The 20588-nt window shown below is 41.0% G+C and overlaps 1 protein-coding gene across 1 annotated transcript; it reads right to left on the bottom strand.

Moving 5' to 3' along the window:
* Positions 1-14987: 14987 nt before the first annotated feature.
* LOC120434920 lies at positions 14988-16588 on the bottom strand. Its single transcript, XM_039603592.1, has 3 exons — positions 16566-16588; positions 16310-16407; positions 14988-15541 (listed from the first exon to the last, which is right to left on the bottom strand). Exons 1-3 carry the CDS (start codon positions 16586-16588, stop codon positions 14988-14990), a joined length of 675 nt encoding a protein of 224 aa, XP_039459526.1.
* Positions 16589-20588: the final 4000 nt, after the last annotated feature.

Here is a 20588-nt window from a genome sequence, read left to right as displayed (position 1 = left end):
AAATTTAATTTGTAGTTCTAAATAAACTCTAAATGCATTTAGGACGTTTTTACTCACTTTATGTCTCTTCCACGATGTTATTTCTCTCTCCAACAACATAGGTTACAATTATATTAGCGTGACCAATTATGCAAATTGGGTGATGACGTCATTTAGCGACTTCTAGCGACTTTTAGGACAGCCAATAGCGATTTTCCTTACTGAGGAGTTGGCAACACTGCCTGGTCCAGACACTCCTGCTCAGCAAGGGAGCCCAGCAGCACCCTGCGCCGAACCAACAACCTTCTCTTTCAATGTAAGTATATCATTAGACTTGAAACGTATATAAGCTGTAACCATAGTTCGCTTAGTTTTCTTGTTGCATTGAAAGCGTTCCTCTGTTACAGGCCTCGCCTTCAGTCCTGTTTAGTTTTCTGGAAAGTTCATGCTAATGCAGCAGGTTGAAGATTTTAGCTAGCTTTACTGTGAAACAAACACCTGTTTAATTTACCAGGAGCAGCTAAAGACAATGTTCCTTTTTGATTTCTGTGCCAAGTCAGTGAAGTCACTGAGGGGTTATGTATTTCATTGTGACCTGCTTCTGCCATACTGACCATTGTAGAGGAAATTTAAAAAAAAAATGAGTTGGGTCAGTCATATACTCTGAATAAGCTCACTACACTTCTTAAAACTAAAACAACATTATCTGATGAGGGTACTTCCAAGCTTTGTGAGGCGGTCAAGGGATCCAGATATGTGTAACAGGTGAGGAATCAGCTGAGTCTTCATCAGATGTACTGTGTGACATTAGTGATGGTCAGATATTCAAAAGTAGTAATTTTTTTTTTTTTTTTTTTTTTTTTAACCAAAATCCATTATGTTTCAAACTACTGCTATACCAAGATTCCTTTGAAGTTGTTAATCCTTTAGGGTTATGGAAATAAATAGATAAAACTGTAGTTAAAGGAACCTTGGTTTTTCATGCTGTAGATAATTTGGGCTCACATTGCACTGGTGGCTTTAGTCATACACAACATTTCTGTAGATACTGTTTAATGATGCAATCTGTTTTTCAGGGTGGTGATCCAAATCAGTGTGGAGCAGAATGCACCATAGAGATGTACAACTCTCCTGTTGAACACCTTAAGACTGAAGGTACACCAGAGATAGAAGGAGTAAAGTTTGAGTCAGTTTTCAACTGTTTAAAATATTTTCACATCTGTCAGCCAGGTTTGCCATTTTGATTAGGACACAAGATTTTATGGCATTTTGTCATATGATGTTGTGCTGTTTCTTAAATTTTTTTGTGGAAAAAAAAAAGAATGGTTCACCCACTCCATTCTGAATTGGCGCATCAAACAGTTTAAATACTCTGACTCTGATACCTCTTCAAAGCCGTGTGAGGTCAGTCCTCAACAAATTCTCAGCACAAACAAAACTGGTCAGGTACTTCTGATTTGAGGCCTTAGTTTTCACAGGAGCTACAGTATCCAGAGTTGTATGTAGTGAGGAGGTCAAATTATTAACAAGGTAATCGACCTCTGTTGGAGTAGCGTTCAGATAGCTGCTCTGCTCTATGTTGGTACAGGGCATTGAAGATGATAACAGTGGGTGGATTATATTCTTAAACTTAGTTACAGCACTTTCAGAAAGACATCTACTTTGATAAAGTCTACTCTCCACTGCATATATAAATACAAGGAGTGCAGAATTATTAGGCAAATGAGTATTTTGTCCACATCATCCTCTTCATGCATGTTGTCTTACTCCAAGCTGTATAGGCTCGAAAGCCTACTACCAATTAAGCATATTAGGTGATGTGCATCTCTGTAATGAGAAGGGGTGTGGTCTAATGACATCAACACCCTATATCAGGTGTGCATAATTATTAGGCAACTTCCTTTCCTTTGGCAAAATGGGTCAAAAGAAGGACTTGACAGGCTCAGAAAAGTCAAAATAGTGAGATATCTTGCAGAGGGATGCAGCAGTCTTAAAATTGCAAAGCTTCTGAAGCGTGATCATCGAACAATCAAGCGTTTCATTCAAAATAGTCAACAGGGTCGCAAGAAGCGTGTGGAAAAACCAAGGCGCAAAATAACTGCCCATGAACTGAGAAAAGTCAAGCGTGCAGCTGCCAAGATGCCACTTGCCACCAGTTTGGCCATATTTCAGAGCTGCAACATCACTGGAGTGCCCAAAAGCACAAGGTGTGCAATACTCAGAGACATGGCCAAGGTAAGAAAGGCTGAAAGACGACCACCACTGAACAAGACACACAAGCTGAAACGTCAAGACTGGGCCAAGAAATATCTCAAGACTGATTTTTCTAAGGTTTTATGGACTGATGAAATGAGAGTGAGTCTTGATGGGCCAGATGGATGGGCCCGTGGCTGGATTGATAAAGGGCAGAGAGCTCCAGTCCGACTCAGACCCCAGCAAGGTGGTGGTGGAGTACTGGTTTGGGCTGGTATCATCAAAGATGAGCTTGTGGGGCCTTTTTCGGGTTGAGGATGGAGTCAAGCTCAACTCCCAGTCCTACTGCCAGTTTCTGGAAGACACCTTCTTCAAGCAGTGGTACAGGAAGAAGTCTGCATCCTTCAAGAAAAACGTGATTTTCATGCAGGACAATGCTCCATCACACGCAGCGTCCAAGTACTCCACAGCGTGGCTGGCAAGAAAGGGTATAAAAGAAGAAGAAAAACTAATGACATGGCCTCCTTGTTCACCTGATCTGAACCCCATTGAGAACCTGTGGTCCATCATCAAATGTGAGATTTACAAGGAGGAAAACAGTACACCTCTCTGAACAGTGTCTGGGAGGCTGTGGTTGCTGCTGCACGCAATGTTGATGGTGAACAGATCAAAACACTGACAGAATCCATGGATGGCAGGCTTTTGAGTGTCCTTGCAAAGAAAGGTGGCTATATTGGTCGCTGATTTGTTTTTGTTTTGTTTTGAATGTCAGAAATGTATATTTGTGAATGTGGAGATGTTATATTGGTTTCACTGGTAAAAATAAATAATTGAAATGGGTATATATTTGTTTTTTGTTAAGTTGCCTAATAATTATTGTTAAGGTTCAAAAATTGGAGAAAGGAGTACGGAGGGCTCACAAGCAAATAACAACTCTGGTCCAGAGGATGTGATCAAAGCGAAGGTTTATTGATTACACGCGCGGAGTCCGAAGCTGGGCAAAGTCAGCACTCGAACTGGACTTACAACAATTAGACAAAGGTTTTATAGGGTTGGGACAACAAAGCATACGTCACTCCAAAACCACAATGACTTTTAACATAGAACATCATCTTCGCCTCGACGGCAGATGCTTCCTGTCTCCATCCTGCCCAGGCTTATCTTCCTGGAACATCAGGTCCACGCTCTGCACAAAAATGTCACTCATACAGGCACAACTTTGCAGTTATAAACTCTTACCTACTAACTGAGTCTATCTGTGTGTGTGTGCACGTGCGGGGGCGCGTGCATGCTGTGTACTGTGTACGTGTCATGACCTCTCCTGCACCCCAGCTTCACCTCACACCTCTGTCATAGCCAGACATAAGGCCTGAGCTCATACAGCTAAACTATGAGTGACTTTTGGGGCTAAATGTCACACTCAAATGATGATAACATAAATGAACCTTAAAACTTACTTAAAAGGATATAAGTGATAAATGATAACTCTTATAAGGATATAAGGATATAACTCCAGGCATATGTCATGTAAGGAGGTGTATTGCAATTCCTTTCAGAGCTCCTGTTCTTCTCACCTTGTATTGGCTGATCATTAACGCCCGCCAAGAGTTTCTGACCTTCACTTGACCAGGAGCCACAGCTCTTTAATAAGCTCAAATGCAATCATGTATAAAAGATTAAAATCATTTTCATAACACAGGTTTTTCCTTCTCAGATCTGCTAATATGTTTGCTCCTCCTAATATAGTCTAAAAGCAACCCCAAGCCAAACAATTTGAACTTTCCCCTATGTGTTTTAATCAAACCCTATGTGTTTTAATTATGTTTTAATCAAAAGCCTCTACTACAAGCTTAATACAGTTTCATATCCTACTCACAGTACTTGCATTCAGAGTCTGCTTTCAGTTTCACTTCTGCAAAAGCATGCCTTGCAGACGTGTTTCCTGTCTCATTTTGGCACAGAGTGTATTTCCTGTCCCTGCAGTCTACACAGAAACATTTAAGATTATCGAAGCATTAGAAAAGCATTTAAAATTATAGATTCAACTCAACAGTTTGAAGTGGTTATAACTGGACCTGTAATAAAGACTGATATAAAACCAATATATTTGAACATCTGAATGCATCTGAATGCAACATCACTATTAACATAAAATGATAATGATGATTATAAAAATAGCAGCAAATAATAGCAGTAAAATATTTCTCCTCTCGATATTATGCACAGTAATAGTCACCTGCACACACAGATATCCCCCTAAAATAGCTAAAACTAAAAACAAACTAAAAACTACTTCCAAAAACATTCAGCTTTGATATTAATGAGTTTTTTGGGTTCATTGAGAACATGGTTGTTGTTCAATAATAAAATTATTCCTCAAAAATACAACTTGCCTAATAATTCTGCACTCCCTGTATGTGGCTGAAGAAAACAAATTGCTGTTATTTTTAGGTTGTACAGTCCTGATCAAAAGTTTTAGACCATTTGAAAAGTGGCAAAAAATCATATTTTGCATGGTTGGATCTTAAGAAGGTTCCAAGTACAGCTTCAGCATGCAACAAGAAGAAATAGGAGTGAGGCAAAACATTTTTTGAGCATGCAATTTATTAAAAACAACGCTTAAACTGAAACAGGCTGTTTTACAGCTGATCAAAAGTTTAGGACCACACCTCCAGAAAACATGGGTAAACCCACAAAACAGAAAGTTCCAAACTTGAACTCAGTAATTAATTGGTCCGCTGTTCTTGTTGATCACTTCATGCAAGCGTTTCCATGAGGTGAGTGGGAACATTTCTCCAAGTGGTGAAGATGGCCACACGAAGAGTGTCTACTGTCTGGAACTGTTGTCCATTCATAGTTGGATTTAGATCAGGGAAAGACGCAGGATGGTCCAAAAGAGTGATGTTATTCTCCTGGAAGAAGTCCTTTGTCCTGTAGGCATTGTGTACTGTAGCGTTGTCCTGTTGAAAAACCCAGTCGTTACCACACAGATGAGGGCCCTAAGCTATCACGGATGCTCTCTGCAACATCTGGACTGTGAGATTATTCTGTTATCATATGTTACCTTATATATGTAATCAAAGTAGTTGAATTATGATACTGCTGTAGATCATATTATACCCCTTAATATAGAGTGTGTGATCAGTATGTAGTTTTAGTTTGCATTATACTTCTGACTTAAAAGAGTGTGAAAATCATTAGATCTATTGGATTGACCTGTATTATTCGACACTGTTGAATGTGTAATACTGTTTCTTTATATTTCATACTGCTGAATCATGAAGAGAATGTTGGGTGCAGAAGGCCTTGTTGTTCTGATAGCAGAAGAGACAGACTACATTCCATACCCCCACCTTTACAGAGAGCAGAAAGACAGGGAGCCGAGGTCATAACTTAGGCGCCGTGTGAGAGAAAGAATGTGAATGTTTAGGCTTTTATGACTAGGTGGGGGCCACTAGAGGCTATAAAAGGCTGAGTAACCCGTCACCATTTTGAGACTTGCTGTGACCCTCTGCAGGCAGGTCTCCCCATCATGATGGTTCTTATGCTCTTAAGTGTTGAATTATATGGAAATAAAGTATTGTTGATTGAGCATTTATACACCGAGTATTGTCCTTCCTTCAGCCCAAAGATTAAAAGAATTGGGAGATTTTTACAACAGCCTGTTGAAAAACAGAAGCCTAGCAATAAACACATTTTATATGATTTTGAGACGCGGTACCACAACGGTAAACACGAGGCTAAGTTTGTGTGTGCGTCTGATCTGAAGGGCAATAAGTTCACATTTAATACATTAAAGTGTGTGGAGGCGTTTGTGCAGCATTACAGACGCCCAAGGTTTCGTGGGTACACTTTCATAGCACATAATGCATCTGGGTTTGATAATTACATACTCCTGGAGTACTTTGTCAGACAGAGCATAACACCTAGTGTCATAATGAACGGCAGCCGTGTGATTTTGATGCATGACCGGGACTATGACCAGCGGTGGATTGATTCGTTCAGCTTTTTGCCCATGGGTCTTGCCGAAATACCCTCTGCTTTAGGTTTTCAAGACCTGCAGAAGGGGCATTTCCCACACAGGTTTAAGGGATAATGAGCATTATGTGGGCCCGTACCCAGACCCCTCCTTCTACGGCTATGAGCACATGTCTGAAAGCGATAAGGTGCGATTCATGGAATGGTACCAGGTTGCCTCACAGAATCCCTTTGATTTTCAGGCTGAACTCAGGTGTTACTGTGTTAACGATGTTGATGTCCTGTGTAAAGCATGCAGCATATATCGTGACACGCTACTGGGTTGTACACAAGTTGATCCATTCACTTGTATACCACCTTGGCTGCACTTAGTATGGGTGTGTATAAAACGCTGTTTCTGCCTAGAGACACGCTCGCTCTCACGTATGACATTCATTCATTCATTCATTCATTTATGATGGTGCATACGTTGAGCAGAATAAGACGTTTTCTAATGTCTCTATCGAATGGCTTCAATACGTGTCCCACACCACCAACACCGTGGTAAAACATGCTCTCAGAGGAGGCGAACAGAGGGTTGGGCCGTATTTTGTTGGGCCGTATTTTGTGGACGGTTTTGACCCCACAAGTAATACAGCTTATGAATTTGCAGGATGTTTTCACCACGGCTGTGTTAAATGCTACCCCGAGAGTGAAGTAAATCCTGTCAGCAAAGCATCCTATGGACTGCTGCATCGCATGTTTTGTGACAAAGTGGATGCACTGAGATCACAACACAGTTTGAGCGTAATAGTTATGTGGGAAAGTGAATGGGCTGCCTTGAAGCAGACAGACCCCGCAGTTGTGGCTTTCGTGCTCACATACAGAAAGCCAGAACGCCTGAATCACCGAGACGCCCTTTTTGGCGGTCGCACAAATGCTCTAAAGCTGTACCACAAGACTACTTGTGATGAAAAAATATTTTACTACGACTTCACCGGTCTCTATCCCACAGTGCAGTCTAAAAAAGACTATCCTGTAGGACACCCTCAAGTCATTTACACCAACTTCGACGAGATAGAAAATTATTTCGTTTTTGTTAAATGCACAGTGCCCCCCCCAAACACCTGACGAACAGCAGAAGTACATAGACGAGTATTATGAGAAGGAGGGTATAATGCTAGACCCATCCAAGATTTGTGTAAATAAAGCTGTTCGTAACTGTAACAAGCTGTTGCTAAACTCGTTATGGGGTCGTTTCAGCATGAGGTCAAACATGACATCATCTGAGCTCATTACAGACCCTTCCAGATTTAGCCAGCTAATGTTTAGTGACCAGTACGACGTGCGTCAGTTTTGTTTCATCTCTGATGACGTCGCAATGGTGCAGTGGTGCCACGCTGATGGTAGAGCATCCCGTGTGAAGGACGTTAATGGCTTTGTCGGGGCCATGACCACTGCACACGCCAGACTCATGCTGTATGATTTGCTAGACAACTTGCAGCAGCACGTGCTGTATTGTGACACGGACAGTGTTATTTTCACGGCACGCCCTGGCGACTGGATGCCACCTCTAGGGCCGTTTCTGGGGGATTTCACAAGCGAATTAGATTCTGGAGAGGGTGGTGTGGAGGATTACATAGCGGAATTTGTTTCCGGTGGGCCAAAATGCTTTGCGTATCACACATCGCTGGGCAAGACCCAGGTCAAATGTAAAGGCGTGACACTGAATGCATTAAACTCGAAAGTTGTCACCCATGACTCCTTGAAAGGTTTAGTCCACAAGTTTGTGGCCAATCAGACATCAGGCGCACACCTACTTGCCGTGTCTGATAGCATCAGACGTGATAAAAAGAAGCTTCATTTGAAGAATAACTTTTATCACAACGGTTTCAAAGTTGTTTACAATAAGCGCAGTGTGCTCCCAGACTATACAACCCTACCTTATGGATTTTAAATTAGAACAGGGGTTTGACGCCCGGCTGCAGCACTCGTTCAGCATGGTGGTCAGCGGTCCCAGTAACTGTGGCAAGACTTTTTGTTAAAAGCGTCATTGAAAACTCTTCCAGGATTATATCATGCAGCATTGATAATATTGTGTATATATACTCATGCTGGCAGCCACTATATGACCAGCTTCTTAAGATAAGAGACATAAACTTTGTTAACGGTATACCCGAATCTCTGGCTGATGACACCCTTCTGCCTACAGACAAGAACAATTTGTTAATTATAGACGATGTAATGAACGATGCCGCTAACAATTTAGAAGTACAAAATGTATTCACAAAGTATGTGCATCATAGGAATTTGAGTTATATATATCTGGTTCAGAATTTGTTTATTCAAGGAAAATCCAGTAGAACCTTTTCCTTGAACACTAACTACCTAATATTGTTTAAAAATCCGAGAGATAAATATCAGGTTATGCTTTTAGGTAGGCAAATGTTTCCTGGTAATACTAAATATTTTATAGAATCGTTTAATGATGCCACATCCACAACATACTGGTATCTTTTAATAGACTATAAAGCTAAGACCCCGGACCAGTTAAGACTCAGAACAAATTTACTATCAGACCGTCCGGTTGTTTACATTCCAAAACAAAAATCAGCAAAGAGGTGAAAGGATGTCATCATGCATGTGGAGGAATCTGTCTCTGTTGGAGATGATATACAAGACTCCCCCTACTCTACGCAGAGTTATTATTAGTAATTCAAACTTAGATTTCATCAATGCATTGTGTGAGATAGCCTTTAACGTATTGCATGGTAACATTCCACTGACCAATCAAGAGTACAAACAGCTAAAAAAGAAAAAAACAATAATCAGACTGATTGCTGATAAAAAGATCAAAACTTTGAAAAAGAGAAAGACAATCAACCAATCTGGAGGGTTTTTACTGCCGTTATTAGGGGCAGCGATCCCTTTCATAACCAGTCTGATAGCAAACAGGTGAAAATGGAACATGTGCAAAAGATTTTTTTGGTGCCCCAGCATCAGTTGGACTTAATAAAGCAACAGCAGCAGCTGCATCACACAGGCAGCATCAGACAACAGGCTCAGAACGAGTTGGACAAGGAAATGTTTCAAGTGTTACAAGATTCTGACATAGATGTGTATGAGAAAGCTAAAAAATACAGTGATATTCTCCAAAGATACCTTACGCTTGTGATACAATGTGCCCATGAAAAGAATGTATTGTCTTTATCACTAGCTGAACAATTTAACAGGGATGTGCAACCCCAGGCGGCAGACACATCGCCTGTTCATGGTGATGCAGGGGTGAGGGATCTTGTTGCAGAGATTGTTTTAACACACCTACCTAAAAGGAGTAGGAGGAATGCAGAACTTATTCTATCAGCGGTGAGCCGTTCGCCAGACTTGATTTTTTACAATGACAAAGGCGAAATTGTTGTTGATAAACACACCATCCCGGGTTCACACATTTATGATCTGATTAAAGCCGTCACAACCACACACACACACCTTCTGAGGGTTTGAGACCTATCGGCTGGACAGAGTTTTTAAAAGCTGTCTCAGATTTAAACATACCGTTATCAGCCATATCTAACACCGGTGTGTAAATTCCCTGCTGACTCGGCCTCAGGATGTCTAGAGGCAAGAATCAAGCGCACCCAAATGAGCGCATCAGTGATCATGTGCGCATCACGCAGAGGGAGAGTGAGAGACGAAAGGCGCAGCGGCAGAGCATGGCAGTTGTAACGCAGTTTGTGTGATTCCGTGTGCATTAATGAAACTACAACCATGCTTATAGTCACCTATACTGCATCCGCCACACTTATAAGTGCATATCTGGCTGTATCACAGTTGGATTTATCATGGCAAGCCCTGCTGTAACCAGTTCTTCTGTGAAGCTTCATTAAAGACAGTGAACTAAACTCCTGGACTGCTGCAGTCTTTCTGACTGAAGACTTAGGCCAGACTTGTATACCCAGCACTTCCAGTATATATATTCTACAACCGGCATACGTAAGACCATCGCCATGTATAAAACCGATCACACACTGCCTGAAGACCCTGGTTTTTTAAAACACACACCAAAAAAGAACACCCCTGGCGGACCGCTGCGACATAGTACACTAAAAAAAATAAAGAATAAAAAAAAAACAAATTAAAGGGGGGTCCTGTAGAGTGGTTGGATTGTTGAATTCAGGCTTTTTCTTATCACAGCGGAAAATCTTTTTCTGCTAAAAATATTTGTTGTTTGGTGTTTTTCTACTGTAATGTTTTTTTTTTTTCACTTATTGCTGCTAAATTGTTTTGTTTTGTTTTATTTTCTTTTATTACTGTTAATATATGTTTTTTCTTTTATTACTGTTAAATATATTATGTCTTTATTACTGTTAAATATATGTTTTTCTTTTTTTTATTACTGTTAAATATTTTATGTCTTTTATTACTGGTTAATGTTTGATTTCTTTTATTACTCTTTAAACAAAGTATGTTGTGAATCTATAATATATATACACGAGATTTGATAATAAATACCATTGACTTGATTAAATCATGCTCTCATATAGTTTTTATTATTCTCATTAGCACATGTCAGTATCTGCATTGCACACACACATAATCACTGCATACAGCAACAGGCTGTATGTTGTTGACAAATCGACACACCATAGCATCATTACAAATTAAATCAGACCCATACATGTTAAGCAGACGGGCATAAGGTACAACATTTTGCATATGATATAAAAAAAATACACAATGTTGACCGCATGTGATAGAGAAGTTGTTCTGCTCTTGTTTTCCTGAATATAAAATAGTGGAACAGTTTTTTTAGAAGAAACATCTTTATCACTGGTGGAAAACTGTCTAACGAGTGTCCAAAACTATCAAAAAAATAACCGTGTCTGTCTCTCGAAATATAAACAGCAAGCCAATGTTCCCCGGGCATCATAGAAGGGTGGGTGTTTACAATACCCATAGCAGGGAGTCTTTGAAGCCGTTCATTGGTTAGCTGATCATAGGCTAACACGCCTAGGAAATGTGTGTTTTTATTGATAATGCAGCCGATCACGGCTGATAGTTCTATAGTGTTCATGACCGTTTTTGTCTCAGTAGTAGTCCAAAAGCACCTGTCTCATGTTAGATATTTCAATGACTGAATCAAATACAGAATAGCACAAGAGGTTCACTGTACGGGGTAGTGGATTTCTTAAACGGGTTTCCAATCTCACGTTCCCAGTTTTAATTAACGACACATTCCCTGAATGTCCTTCATCAGCTTCCAGATTGAAACAGAATAAACTGTAGCCGTTACCAAAGTCATCACGTGTTATGGCCTAGGGTCTGTCCTTTAAAAGTCTTCCTGTGGTTTGTATCAGCTGGTAAAATTCTCTGGTATAGTGTTTTCTCTGGAAATTTGGCTGGAATGGTTTAGCAGGATAAGCCTGACTATCGGCATATAAAGACATAAATTCTATATCGCAGTTTTCAAAATGAAATGGATTACGCTGGTAGGAACCAGTGTATGCTTCATTGTCTATGAATGCAATGATGACAAATTTAGGTATCCTGCCCATAAATAAATTGTCATTTGTTGATATTCTAGCCCCTGCAGGTATGGAGAAGGTCTTTAAAGACACTCTGTCTATCGTGTATTTTGTGTTTGTGTGTTGCAGCGCCTTGCCGTGCGCTAACCTGACGCTGGGTGACACGGTGACTTTTTTCACAAACAAGCTGGCCGAGACGATTTTAACTTTGTAGGCTGTGTCGGACCCCATCATGAGAGCAAATTCGTCTTTAGAGTGCACAAATTTCAGCGACAGTTTTTCTTGAAAAAACAGGTCTGCATGTACTGGTGCAATCAATTCAACAATACTGCTATTTGCTGTGTAGCCACCTCTAGTCACCAGCCCCTGGTTCTCTCCTTGTATAGATGTGTCATTCATGTGCGATGTGTCTAAAGTCTCCTTATTATAATTGATAAGGCATTCTATTATGCCTTATCAATTATATGGATTATATGTTTGGATATTATATGTATGGATACATGTTGGATGACTGGCTTATCATTCTATCCCCCAAATTTACATCTACTTGACTAAATAAGGTACAGCCTGGATAATTAACAAATCCTACGTCAGCGTCCCTAGCTAAGTTTGAGCGATCAGTGTTTGTGATTCTTACACGTGTATACATATATGGGTCATTTAGATCCAGGTAATCTTCGCCGGACGATGAGATGTAAAACTCGATCGGCCCTCCATCAGTGATTGCAGATACAGGTGGGATTTCGATAAATGTACTTTTCTCAATGCTAGTCTGTGTGTAGGGAACAGTAAACAGGTCCAGCTCTGTTTTTACACATTCTCCAGAATGACTGTGTAACAGTGCCATTTAGAATATGTCAAACACTGCAGTTTTTGAACGACTGGTTCTGGGTCTTTTCACTCTGCGTGGTGGTGTCCGTTTGGTGGCTCTCCTGCTAGGTTTTGTAGTTTTACACTTTTTAGATAGCGGTTGAACTGTGGGTGCGGTCTTAGATGGCTTGGGCGTATACACATACAAGCCGTTACTGTCCTGCTTAGTGGTTGAGGGTCTGGTTATGTTGGATATGACATCAGACACTATGCCTGATGCAGCTCTTTTTAGGTGGGGTTTGACTATGCTAACTCCTTTTTTAAACAGCGGTACTGCAAATATAAACAAGCTGCGGAACAAGCCACCCAGCCCTGCCCCATATTGCGTGCTGGTCCCAATATACCCTCCGAGCTCTCCACCAGCCTGTGATAAGTAGTATTTTACATATTTTGATTCATCAGTGTTGTAGACGGCCATCCTTTTTAAAAAAAAAAAAAAATGCTGGGTTATCGGTCGGAAGTGTAACTTGACAAACACCTTGCCGTATAAAAAGGGTATGTGTTGATTTCGGTCGTCTTTCAAATCAATTTCTATGTCGTCGATTAATGTCTTTGACACAGGTGTGTAGTGTGGGCTGTCAAATTGTAGAATAGGCAACCGGCGGTCATCGTCTGTAATATTTATAGCCCTTAATAGCCGCGCGTGGGCATCACCCACAAGCTGGTAATCAACGATATCTGCATAAATAAAGATGTTATATTTTCCACCGTATATGTCTGCGGGGTGCGGGGCATGTGTGTTTTTATAATGAAGTACAAATGGGTCTCCTGTTTTGAATCCTAGGATTTCCGCCAGTCTCCCTCTAAATGTGAGTATGGTCCCCCTAGGCCCCATAACACAGGCATGGTTACTAACTGCGTTGTATTGCATTTTAATGTCTCCAGTGGCTTGGTGCTGCTGACATTTAAAATTAAATTCTTTTATAATCTGTTCCACAGATGCATAATGACCCACAGACAGTTCGATCATGGTTACTGCTATGGTTTCATCTTGGAATGGGTCATGAATTTCCACTTGCGAATCTGATTGTGGAAAAGACAGCGATATAGGTGGATACTGTATCTCTATAACAGCGACCTCGTACGGCTGATCCAAAACAATAGGTTTTGCTAGCTTTGTTCTAAAATTAGATATCTTATTACCAGGGTAAACATGTGCCGAAGCATTCGAGAAGAGGCTTACATAGAAGCCTGCATTGTTGTTCTTTTTATTCATGCTTTCTCAGTCTCTGCTCAGTGTTGAATGAATGTGTGTAGAGCTGCGTCATCTGAGTTAATCACACCTCAACGATGTCTTTTTCTGGAATCCACGAATTAAAGCTGTCGGGCCATCCTAGCCATTTCACTAGCACCTGCTTTTTCCGACCCACTTTTTTTCTAGCCAATATGTTTTCAATTTTAAATGTTTTGTTTTCATCAACAACCACACGTTGCATCTCAGGCTCATAAAATGTCCCTTTCAATACCTCTCCTGCTAGATCCGCTAGTCTGTACACTGGGGGCTGTCTCCCTATACACTCCTTGACTGTGAAAATCTCATCGGTGTAGGTCTGCTCGTATCCTTTTCGAAACACTCCTCTCAGTTTTGATATTCGTACAGTGTCACCAATATTAAATTTAAAGCGCTGTTCCCTCTGAGGCCTCGTTTTGTACAGCGCGTTAAAGACCGACTTCTCATTATCCTTATTCACCTCTGCTGGAGTCATTTGGATAGACCTGTGATAAGCATTGTTATATGCTTGTGTGAGATCTGGTATGACATCTACATATCTCCGGGAGTTGGCTGATGTTAAGTACTTCTACATTCTACCCTTGAAGCTATGATTGAATCTCTCGACAATACTGCATTTAACCTCGCTAGCTGTTGAGAAATGCTTGATATTGTATCGCTTCATTACCTGATAAAAGGTTGCATTATAAAATTCTTTGCCTTCATCTGTTTGTAGTTTCATAGGGATCTTTCCCTCACTAAGTATATCCTCAAAAGCAGCTGATACAGCAGTCCCTGTCTTGTTTGTGAGGCATCTAACCCATGCGTATTTTGAGAATACATCTATACATGTTAGCAGGTATCTCACATTATCATTATCTGCCACATATTCACACATGTCAACCAGATCGGCTTGAAACTGTTTGTCGAGCCCTGTCACCAATACTCTATTTCTGGGGAAGTGGATCCTCGCAGGTTTATGGAGTGTGTAAGTGTCATCTCGTTCTAAATAATGTTTGACCTGAGATAGTGGAGGTGTTACACCTGATGCCTCCCCTGCCGCTATACGTAGCTTATTTAAACTGGCCAACCCTGCAGGATGGGCTGGATCATAATATATTTTATGCAATGTGTTTTCCATGATTTACAAACCACAAATGACTAAGATGTTGATGTTTAATTTTTTAAATATTTAATATTTTAATATTTAATTTTCACACAAACACAGACAATGGATACTTGAACAGCACACATTAAACCAGGTGTCTCCCACCCCAGTAGTTTCCAATCATGCGAAGCATGGCTGGTTTAACACAGCAGGCGCAATGACTTGCTTCTAGCAGGTGCGCAATGTTGTCATTAATGGCGCATACTATATGTCGCTCTGATCTCAGTTCACACATGATGTGTTCTGCAACCCTGCGGATTTGTGTTCCAGTCCCATCTACGGTGTATGAGCATACAAACAGCCGGATGGCTGGGATGAATCGGTCAGTCTGGAGCCTTATCATCACATCATCATAGTAGGTGTCGAAGAAATACTCAGACAATTCCTGCAAGCAGCTGTGTTGCACCTGACTGGGGTGGCCTGTTTGACATCCGTAACATGTCTCTTGTAGAAACTCATAAAACGCCAACATCAACATGTGGAGAGTTGCGAGTTTGATGTCGATTACAGTTTCCTCCCACAGGTCTGATATGAGGGGGTCCTGCGAGCATTGTGGTGAGGGTGGTGGAGTCTGGGGGGTCTGGATTAGCAGCGCTGTTGATGGTGACTCTGACAGGTCCCATGACTGCGTGTCATGCTCTGTAAAATGAAAACCAAAAGCTCTTAATTTGTCACATAGATACACACGCAAACGCACACACCATCACATTAAACCTACCAATTCATTGTTTAGTTGTCAGAAGGTCTTATGATTTTAGGTTTGCACAGGGTAGCAGGCAAACCAGTCTTCGGACAACTCGCCAGATCGTCAAAAACAAGGCGTTTTCTAATACTCTCATACACAGTGTTGAGTCTGTCCCTCTTGATCGCGTCATCAATCTGGCTAAACAGACGCGACAAACCTCTCCAGTCGCACCACTGTATAAAAAACAAGTCCTTAAACCATCTTGTGCGCTCTTCGAGGTTTAGAGGGTAAGGATTTAACCTCCAGTTTTCAAGCCCTCTGGAAGCAATAAGACTATCCCCTGTCATCACATACACTGAGAAAAATAAAGTCGTCAGGGTTGCGATTGAAACGATCAGCCTCAACCCTGTAAAGCTCAAGGCCTGATGCGCTGTTCCACTGGGAAACACACAGCAGCTCTGGGAAGCCCACATTGTCCAGGTCCGCACACACTACGGTGCAGAAGAGCCTCCAGTTTTTAGTAGACATGACTCGGGGTTCTCCCCAAAACAAACCCTCGCCACAATTTACACTAAGCACAACTGCCCCATCGATATATTTAATGGCATACACATACCCTTCGGCGCCTCGATATTCTAACTTAAATACAGTCCCATCTATGGCGTTTTCACAGCGTTGCTTTTTACGTTGAGGACCCCGACTGCATACTCCTGTAGACATACCTAGAGCGGCTGTGGCATGGGCGATGTCCTGGCTGGGTGTCATGGTTGATGCCGATGTCATCCTGAGCTCCTTAGGTCGATGCGTGGTGGTGTTGATGCTTTAAGAATGTGTAAGGATCACTTTTATACCTATACAACCTAGACAACCTAGGCCATCCCACTAGGAGGAGTCGTTACCGCCCAGAGGGGGTGTTTCCACACATAAACACACATAACCGGTAGCACACCTGAACGCGCATGCGCACACGCACGAAACCGGTCAAACAGGTTGGCCGCCATCTTGGACTAGTGCCATCTTATTACTACTAACATAAAGACAATTCTAGGACATGTAAGTACATGTCAGACACCCAGCTCGATCTCACCTGGCAGAAAAGGTGCCTGGACTGTACTTTTTTTTTTTTTTAATTCTCAAACAATATAACAGTACAGCGCTTATTTTGACATGTCAACAAAGAGTCATATACAAGTATAAGTGGAACAAAGCAGTAGTCAAACAAAAGAACATTTAAATTACAGTATAGGTCAGGAATACCTTAAAGCAGCATGCAAGTACAGTAAGGTGACATAACATATACAAGTATGCATATTTTTTTTCCTAGGGACCCCATGACACCCCATTGAATGAGCCGTAGGCTGTGGATCTCTTAAGATCTCACTGTTGGGTTTGTAAGGCCATGTTACTCCTAAATTTCTCTCTTGTTCAAAGAGAAGATATAAAACAAAGTTCTAAGCTAATCGACCTTAGTGTTCTCCTTTTTTAAAAATAAGAATCGATAAGAGAATCCATAATCCGTTTCATACAGCATTGTTTGACAGAAATGAAGGAGGAAAAATGTTGTTTTGGTCATTCATTTTTGTCATGACATCACTTTGATTAGTTGAGTATCTGAGGCTGAGACCACAGGACTGTAAAACATGATTGTTGGGCTTCATTTCTGTACTGAACAGTCATTTTAAGATTAGTTAGTAAATAACAATCAGCTAATGTTGTTCATGAGACTAAAATCATCTCACTGTGGTAATGTAAATATAATATGGACAATATTATAGTTATTATATTAATCATTATTAGTTATTACAGCAGTGAGTTTGAACTCTGTGTCAAATACTGAGCTTCAGTAAAGATTCAAGTTGCAGTTATTTATATTTCCTATCACCTTAAATCTTCACTCAAAGACAAATATCTCTGACAGTGTATATACAGATGTATTATATATAAGAGACAAATATTGTTCGTTTAATATGTTGGCATTATTACATTTGGCTCAATGCTTACATATATGTGTAAAAAGAAAATGTACAAGCTGTGATAACTGTTTCTGATAGAATGAAGATCAGACTGATATATGAAATATTCCTTTATTGGGTGAGAAAATCAGACCATGTCATAACTGCTTTAAGTCATACAGAATAGATATCAGAGCCTTAAACAGGCTGACTTCTGCTAAATGGGTCAAACTGGGCAGAAAGTATACAAACACATAACATCCTTATAGAATATGATGTAACACTATAGATCAACTTACCTCAGAATATATAAAGCATATAAACAATTACAGCAATATGATGCAACAAACACAGCAGTGCTACTAATCCAAAATACTCAAAGCTTCATAGAACTGAAACAAACATTTATTTTTAGCTCCATTCTGCTGCTGATACATACTTTAGGTTTCTGAATATTAAACTTGTTGCTGCCTTTCATAGTGTGTAACTTGAAGGCCCTGAGTACTTTCTCCCACACTGAAAACACTGGGATGATCACATTATTTGAACATTACCTAATAAGACTGATTCAGGACAGACAATTAGTTATTTTAAACGTTTCTAGCAGTCCTTCACAAACAGGGAACAGTCTGTCTATTCTCTCCATCTGTCAGCTGCTGCTGGCTCTTCCTCCTCCTCTTCCTCACACACTGCTGAGTTTGTCCTGGTGGATCATCAGGGTGCAAAGCCTCACAGATGATGTGCAGCAGTGGGTCCCTCAGTCTGTCCTCACTCTGGACACTTGCAGTTGTCACACATGGAAATCAAATGTGTGATAAGCTGCAGGATTCAAACTACAAGTGTAACTTATAAATACATGTTCATACTTTTATTCCACAATCAGAGAGAAAGAAACAGAGAGAGTGCAGGACAGACAGACAGGTGACAGTCTCAGGTGTATACACTGCTACAAAACAGCACAAGAGAAGGAGGATTTAGTGTTTGTGTTATTACGAGTGCTAAACAAGAAGAGTTCCCAGATGGTCCAGTGGACACATGTGTGACTCCTGTGATTAAAGCATCTTTCTTTCAGCTTAACGAGTGAACCGTCAGCTCGTTCAAACACACGTTAAAGTCCGTTTGGCTCGACACCACCGAACAGAGGCAGCAATATAACATAGCTAACATTAACAGTGCAGTGAATCCTGCTTGTGCCGTCATATTCAGGACTGCAAACCGAGCAGCATCACTGATTTTCAGCTTGTTGTGTTTGTGGATATATGACTGACTTTAATTATCAGATTCTCTGTAAGATTAAGGTCGACTATTGAACGGCGTATATAGGGTGGGCCATTTATATGGATACACTGTAATAAAATGGGAATGGTTGGTGATATTAAAGCCCTGTTTGTGGCACATTAGTATATGTGAGGGGGCAAACTCCTCAAGATGGGTGGTGACCATGGTGGCCATTTAGAAGTCGGCCATCTTGGATACAACTTTTGTTTTTTCAATAGGAAGAGGGCCATGTGACACATCAAACTTATTGGTAATGTCACAAGAAAAACAATGGTGTGCTTGGTTTTAACGTAACTTTATTCTTTCATGAGTTATTTACAAGTTTCTGACCACTTATAAAATGTGTTCAATGTGCTGCCCATTGTGTTGGATTGTCAATGCAACCCTCTTGCCACGGCCAGCGGGCAGACCGTGTGGAGAGTGTGTGTGGTGGACCCAGGCGCGAACACAGGCGAGGAGACGGGAGTGAACTTAAACTGAAAGCGAGCCTTTATTTGGGCTGATGCAGAAGGGAGTAGACAAAACATAACAGGGACAGTGACTGCAACTAACTAAAAACCTAAACTGGAAAAAACACTAACCTGACTGAACGGAATAACTATGATGACTGTGAACAGAATGCTGTGCAGATGCATGGAAACTGTGAACCAAATGGCGTGACGAAACAGACATGAACATGACCTGCACGGAACCTCATCGTGCAGCTGCATGAAAAACAACATAAACCAAATGGCAAACATGAACTGCACAGAATCCTGAAAAACACTTAACTTGACCAGAGGGGAAGTACACAGACGACGCAACACTGACACAAAGACACACTGGGCTTAAATACACTGAGGAAGTCATCAAGGAATTAGAGACAGAAGGGGAACACAGCTGGGAGGAATAAGACCTAATGAGACAGGGGGAACAAAGCTAGAAACACTGACATAAGACAGGAACATGAACCTTCAGAGTAAAACAGGAAACAAGACACCACTAAACAAAAACGCAGACACGACACTGTCACGGACCCGGTTCCGGGGACTCGGGGTCCGTGAACAGTGTGGACCTTTATTGTTGTTGTTATTATTATTATTATTATTATTATATTGGATGTATGTTTTCTGCACTGTGCTCTTGTGTTCCATGCTGGTGGGTGTATATGTGTGCGGGTGTGTCTGCGGGTGTGGCTGGAGGATGAAGGACAGCCACCTGCAGGCCTTATGGGTGTGGCCCTGCCAGCTGCCGGTCACGCCCAGGTTCTCACACACCTGCTTCTGATCAGGCTCGTCGGGGAAGTTACATAACAGCGCGATGGAGCTTCCTCCGGCGCAGGATCGTTGAGTTAGACTCCATGTCAGTGTTTAAAGTGCTGTTGAGTGTATGCCTGTTGGTAGTGATGGGTAGATGAGGCCTCGTGAACCCTTTCAGCACATTCCCCAAACTGCATCGACACTGTGTCGACACAGTGTTGCTGTTTTGCTCCATACTGACACCTGCTGGACCTTAAATATCATTGCAGGCAACTTACTTGAGACTCACAACAGACACTGATTCAATGACCTAGTCATACTTGTACACTGTAAGGTATTGTATTTTCCATGGAATCATTTTACATCTTTTATATTGCAAATATTGTAGACATCTTTAAAATATATTGTGAATGACATTAAGTGAAAATTAAAATGAAAGTATTGTGAATGTAATATTACCCATTTGACTCAGAGTTTATTATAAATTTCTATTCAGAAAAATAGGTTTATCCAATGTTTTTGCATTCAGTCTA

Source organism: Oreochromis aureus, linkage group 3, assembly GCF_013358895.1.
Source record: "Oreochromis aureus strain Israel breed Guangdong linkage group 3, ZZ_aureus, whole genome shotgun sequence".
NCBI classification, from domain to species: domain Eukaryota; kingdom Metazoa; phylum Chordata; class Actinopteri; order Cichliformes; family Cichlidae; genus Oreochromis; species Oreochromis aureus.
The sequence above is the reverse complement of the archived record's forward strand: the minus strand, read 5'-3'. Positions and strand labels throughout refer to the sequence as shown.

Coding starts and splice junctions, on each gene's coding strand:
- LOC120434920 (XM_039603592.1), bottom strand. CDS start 16,588: ATGGCGGCCAACCTGTTTGACCG. Junction 16,408..16,565: donor GCGGCCAACCTGTTTGACCG/GTTTCGTGCGTG, acceptor ACATTCTTAAAG/CATCAACACCACCACGCATC. Junction 15,542..16,309: donor CCATGCCACAGCCGCTCTAG/GTATGTCTACAG, acceptor TTCATTTTACAG/AGCATGACACGCAGTCATGG.